We start from the raw sequence: 6,000 nt of genomic DNA, 5'->3' as shown, positions 1-6,000 counted from the left end.
CTGCCACGCATGCTCAGTAAGATTTTTACTGAGCTTTGAGAACTGGTTCCATGTTGGCCTGTTGGATAATGTCACCTATGTGTCATTGCTAATACATGCCTTGTCAATGGAGAACCTAATTTCATGCATAATTTTATGTGCACAAAAATGAGGTGCTCTGGGGAAGAGTTGGGGGCAGAGTCTAGCTTTATGCACAATGCTTTTGATTTTTAAAAAGCATGGGTGAAAATTAAAATGCAGAAGATATACCCTGCAAACAGCAGGCCTAACTTTGTGCGGGCGAGTATGTGCCCATTATTTCAAATCATTTTCAAAGAGAACTTATTTGAAAATTGGTGTAATTTATGCAAACCAGTGCCACCTTCCCGTGTCCATTTCTGGCAACAATCTTGTGTTTATATGCAAGGGCAGTTGCTAGACAGAAGAAAATAAACCTTTAGTTGATTGCTTATTTAATAAAATATTTGCAAAAGAATTTGTGTGTTGTAAATTGAATTTTGATAAATTTCTTGGTGACAAAATGGATAACTTGTAAATAGGCATAGTAGTCATTCTCACTCAGGAGCCTATTTATTAATCTACAGTAAGGCAACTAATGTACATCAGTAAACTAATTTGCATAATCCTGCAATTTTTGCATGCTTTTTTGCCTTATTGCAGCTTCAATCAGGAGCAATCAGAACAAAAAAAGAAAAATTATGAGCTACAGTGCATGCAAAGCAGCTCACTGCCATGCCAATAGCTTTTAGCTCTTTCCCTCGTGAGCACTGGAAGGCTAACAGAGAGCCTAGGCACCCCTTCCAAACCCTGTCATTGCCTCCTGCTCCATCAGGTCCATCTTAGCCCTCATCTTCCAAGAATAAAGGTGAAGCCCTGCCTTCACACAATGTATGCAAAATCCTGTCCCACCCTGCCCCCTACCCAATAGGAAGGTGCAGGCCTTCTGGAGCAGGAGTGAGGCCCAGTTGTTCCTGCTTCACCGGCATCAAAGTTCAATGGCATCTGCTGACCTGTGGCTGCCCTTTGCCCCACCTGTGCCCTTTTGAACTTCAGCACCGGCGAGGCTAGAGCGAGGTATTCATTTGGTGGCAGGCCATCTACAAACCTTCACGACCCTTTAACAATCACTGGCCAGGGCCGTCATTGTGCTTTGTTGCCAGCCTGCAGCAACGCTAGTAAATAATTTGCAATAAAACACTGCAAGTTAGCAAACAACCCCCTCAATCTATATTCACTTTTTCAACATGGAGAAATGCTTTTTCCATGCTTAATAAATTGACCTAGCTTCACCTTCCAGTCTTTGAAATTTTTGTTGACATTCCAGGGGGAAATAACAGATTTATTCACCACAGTCATCAGCGGGAGAACTTCAATGGTCGTTTCCTTTTTTTACCCCATTAAGAGATTCCACATTTTAAAAGTGAAGTCCAGCAAACGTATCTTCTCCTTAATTTAACATTTCTCAATGACTTGGGTCTTTGCTTCTCAAGCTTTAATATTCCAGGGCATATTTTCAAGTTTGCTTAATTCTTATGATCCCACATCTCCATTTCTTATCCCCTCCCCCTTCATTCTCATCCCAACATTTACGACAGACTTAACAATAGTTCATAATCCCATACTATAAGTCATCCAAGTGATCTGAGACAATGGTTTTCTATCTATTGCTCGTAGATGCTCTTTCCTGTTTCTTGACCTGGATGCTCAATTGCTTCCTTGGACGATTCTTGTTCAGCCTCAGTTGCAAGCTGTGCCAGACAGCTGCGATGTTTGCCGGTGCATTGCTCCTTTCTTTGAATTTCAGGAGCAGCCCAACTCCTGTTCTAGCTAGTGCTTTCCAAATTTCCTGAGCATCTTCTGCACCAACCGTTGTCTTGCTAACAGCAAAGATCAGGCAAAAGCAGGATCACCCTCTGCATGGCATATCTTCTCTTTTCAGCTTCATATTTCAATCTTCCGTGCCCGCCTTTTACTGAAGGCTCAAACTGATGCGTCATTGTGTATTTCCACCTTACAGTCCTCAAAAAGGAAATGTACTCAATTCCTGAGAATTGCAGTTTTCACTGCGACCACAAAATCTCTGGATGCGTTTCTCACTGAAAGCTTAGGCCCCCAGTTTTACTTTCAGTTACAAGACAGCACAAATCCAAACATATCCTCCTCCTCTTGTGCCTTGAGGACTCCTTTGATCCAGATGTTATTTCTGTGAGATTTGGTCTCAGCTTAAGGTGTATATTTTTTTTTTATCCAGCCTGAATATGTTTTCATCATCTCTGTATCAGCATTAGCCTCTTTTTTGCTCCATCTCAGCACCGGCTCCCGGAGGTTATCTACAGTCACCGTAGGCTGCAGTATTCCTTGCTTCACCTCTGGCTTTAAATCCTTCAGCGACTCGGACAGATTCACTTGTGTGGCTGGAGCCCCTGTCCAAGTTCGGCATCTCTTCTGTGTCCAAGGGGGCAGCTCCTGAACTGAATGGAGAGGCCACATGCTGCAGTCTGACATCTTTAACTCCAATTTGTAAAAGTCAGCTTAAAAAGGCCCAAAGGTTCTTTTTTTGGCTTCATCCTTGATCTGCAGTTTGATCCCTGACTTGAGGCAACTGTCTGATGTTTTGGTGGGGTCAGAAATAGGAGAAACATTGCAGGCTGTTCTGAAGCTCACTGTTCAAGGAGCCATTTTGTGCAGAGATAATGGCATGGCACCCACGGTTGGATTTCATAATGCAGTGTCCGTAGACACCGGTGGGTGGAGCAAGATCTACAGCAGCAGCTACTCAAAAAATATGTCAGCACGGGGCCTGGAAGCCCTCCTATGCCAACAGGCCCAGTGGTGGCCTGCCCTCTCCTCTTGTACAGGTTTCCTGTTACCTTGGAAACCCATGCAAAGAGTAGGGCACTGCTGGGGTCCCGGGCCCCGAGCTGAAATGTTTTCAAGTGGCTGCTGCGGGAATGGCACAGTGGTGGGAACAGGCCCAGGTAGAAGCAAGGCAGCTGTGATGCTCCCGTGCTAATGAAACCTTTGGTATCGGCGGCAGTAACCTATCCCGAAATCCAGGCCTGACAACACTACCCCATCCCCAGTTAGTTCTTTATTCTAAATTGCTATGAAAGCAGATCTTTGGCTGGCTTTTCAAGCATGCTCAAACTATACATTTCATCAAAAGACACAAGAAAAAGGGAGTGTACCTGAATCCTTAATTAGCACAGAAGTGGATTTCATCCATGGAGTGTGCTCTCACAGGCTCAGTGTTTCTCTACAGGTGCAGCATTAATAGGGAAGAGGCACTTCTGGCATTGTCACTGTCTTACTGTGCAACAGATACGGGAAGTGATCAAAGTGAAAAAGCAGCAGGAATTTCTGCAAGCTAAAGACCAGGATTCAACGGGAAGAGACAACTTCTTTTTCGTCCCTCTTGCTGCAGACAATTAGGGCTGTGTCTCCATACCAACTGCCTCTCCCCTCCAGCCAAAGCTCCTCTCACTGTCCCACACTGAGAGGGCGATGTCTCCCTCCCTCTCTCTCTCCCGCAGATTTCCCTTCTGTCCCACCATCCTGGAAGGGGCCTCGTTCCCTCTGTCCAAACAGTGGAAGACGACTGCTTCCCTTACCTCTAAAACTATAGCTTCTGCCTCCAGCTGACTGACTGGTCAAAGTGACAAACAAAGCAGGCTGCAGCCAGGAAGAAATTCCTCCCTTACGTGACAGGAAATACTGGGTGCTCGCAGGAGAGAGATGGAGCCCCTGCACGGTTCATGCTTCACCTTCATAACTGAGAGCAGGATAGTGCCAACTCTTGAAAAGGGCTGTGAGGGGAGAAGGAGAACACAGACGATATCTGTCCCCTTATGGTAAAGTCCAAGTTAGTTGTTATGCCTTGATGGCTTGTGGGCACATGGTGCTTGCGGCAAATAAGTTACTTCTGCTCTTCATGCGACATTGTTTTTACAGAGAGCGCCTGTGCCGGCAGTAAGACATCTGATAGAAGAAAGAAAGAAAGAGATGTTAGTGATGGGAATAATAATAATAATAATGCTCAAGGTGGCTTACAGCGTTAGCAATAAGTCCCAGTCTCAAAGAGCTCACAGACTAAGAGGTTGATTTTTAAAGTGTGGCTTTCACAAAAATGGCCACATACGCATGTATGTGGGCCATGCGCGAGCAACGTGGATTTAAAAAAAAAAGCTGCAAATTACACGCCCATCTACCTGTGCTCGTGTGAAATATAAGGGGGGGGGGGGGGGGGCGGAAAAGGGAGGAGGCATGGTCTGTCCAGGGCAGGGCCAACACTTGTGCACCTAACTCCGCATTTTAAAACCAGTCCTTTTTCCTGGGTGGTGGCTGTTAACATGGAACCCAGCATCGTGGACCTGTAAGTTGGGATCATTTTTCCCTACGTGCATTGCTTTGCACTTGTCCACATTAAATTGCACCTGCCATTTAGAAACCCGGTCTCCTCGTCTCACGAGGTCCTTCTGCAGTTCTTCACGATCTGCTGCTGTTTTAAGGACTTGAAACAGTTTTGTGTCATCTGCAAATTTTGGTAACCTCACTTATCATTCCTTCCTCCAGGTCATTTATGAATATGCTGAATAGCACAGGACCCAATATTGACCTGTGGGACATTCCACTAACACTCTTTCTCCATTTGGAAAACTGACCCGATACCCCAACTCTCTGCTTCCTGTCTCTTAACCCGTTCCCAGTCCACACTAAGACACTGCCTCTGATTCCATGGCCTCCCAAATTCCTGAGGGGGGGGGGGGTTGGGCAAATGCCTTCTGAAATTCCAAATACGCTATAATCACCCGGCTTCCCTTTGTCCACATGTTTGTTTACACCCTCAACAATCATTGTCACTACAACGAGTGGAGCGAGTTGGGAGGAGAAACCTCCCCCCCAGGTAGTTACAATGAAAGCTCAGGGTGCCAGATCGCAGCCTCAGTACGGACAGAGCTGGAGGTACAAAACCAGAGGAGGAAACTGCTAGGCCCCCCCCCAGAAGTCCTCTATGGAGGAAATCAGGTTGGGGATATAAAATAAATATTTAGTACGCTTCGATAAAGTACAAGAAAGCAGCATTTTCTATACAAAAGGAATCTCAAGAGTAAGTGGCCACAATCTGAAGCTGGAGAGAGGCGGAGAGGAAATATTTCTTTACTGAGGGGGGGGGAGTTGTGGATGCCCGGAATTTCCTACCAAAACAGCAACAGAATTCAGGCAGATACAGAGCGTGGTGGTAAGGAGGAAGGTGACCGGAGACTGAGTAGAGTTGACAACAACAGAGTGGGCGGAGCAACTGGGTAGACTGGGAGGTTATCATCCGCCAACTTTTATGTTCACGTGTTAAGGTCCCAAGGTGCTTTACAATCCATGTGCACTTGCGCACTTCTGGAGTAAAATGTCAATACAAGGACACTGCACAATGGCTCCTGAAGGGGCAAGAACAACAGTAATATGCTTATCACAGCTAGCTTGTGGCAGACCTGGGATTTGAACTGAATAGTTCCTGATTCCTAGTCCTGTATTCTAGCCACTCAAGCAATGACAGCTTCTATGTGAGAAAGCCAGAAGGTCGGTAACGTCTGCCATGGCATCTGCATAGACTTTGGATTTACAGCTCATTACTTCTTAAGTAGCCAATGTGAGGACTAAGTGTAATAGGGTTATTAAAATTGGGTAAATTCTTTGTAAGAACACAATTCTATGATAGATTCCCCAATAACAGAATTTGTTGGCAGAACTCGAGCTCCCCCTAGTGGTCATACCATAGCTCCTACCTTTGTCCTTGGTACTGTCTGCATTCTGGGTCCCAGCCTCCTTCTGCAAGTACCATTTTTCAGACCGGAACTTCACCAGCTCCTCCAGGTTACGCAGCACAGTGACACTGCCTTTCTGCTGTGCCACAGGTGGACAGATTGGTTCCTGGTTCCTGGTAAAAGACCAGAAAGCATTTCCTCCAAATCAGAAGTGCCTCTTGCAAACCTCCTAACCCTTATT

At 45.7% G+C, this 6,000-nt stretch overlaps 1 protein-coding gene across 1 annotated transcript in view; it reads right to left on the bottom strand.

Moving 5' to 3' along the window:
* Positions 1–441: 441 nt before the first annotated feature.
* The window catches only part of LOC115087708 (pleckstrin homology domain-containing family A member 3-like), a 78,273-nt gene continuing 72,714 nt past the window's right edge, over positions 442–6,000 (bottom strand). The window contains exons 7-8 of the mRNA XM_029595203.1: positions 5,781–5,932; positions 442–3,978 (exon numbers count right to left, since the gene is read on the bottom strand). Of these exons, the coding sequence (XP_029451063.1) occupies positions 3,917–3,978; positions 5,781–5,932 (214 nt within the window). The 3' untranslated portion in view covers positions 442–3,916. The remainder of the gene's footprint in view (positions 3,979–5,780; positions 5,933–6,000) is intronic.

This window comes from Rhinatrema bivittatum, chromosome 3, assembly GCF_901001135.1.
Source record: "Rhinatrema bivittatum chromosome 3, aRhiBiv1.1, whole genome shotgun sequence".
NCBI lineage: Eukaryota > Metazoa > Chordata > Amphibia > Gymnophiona > Rhinatrematidae > Rhinatrema > Rhinatrema bivittatum.
Note: the sequence above shows the minus strand (reverse complement) of the source record. Positions and strands in the feature narration are given on the sequence as shown.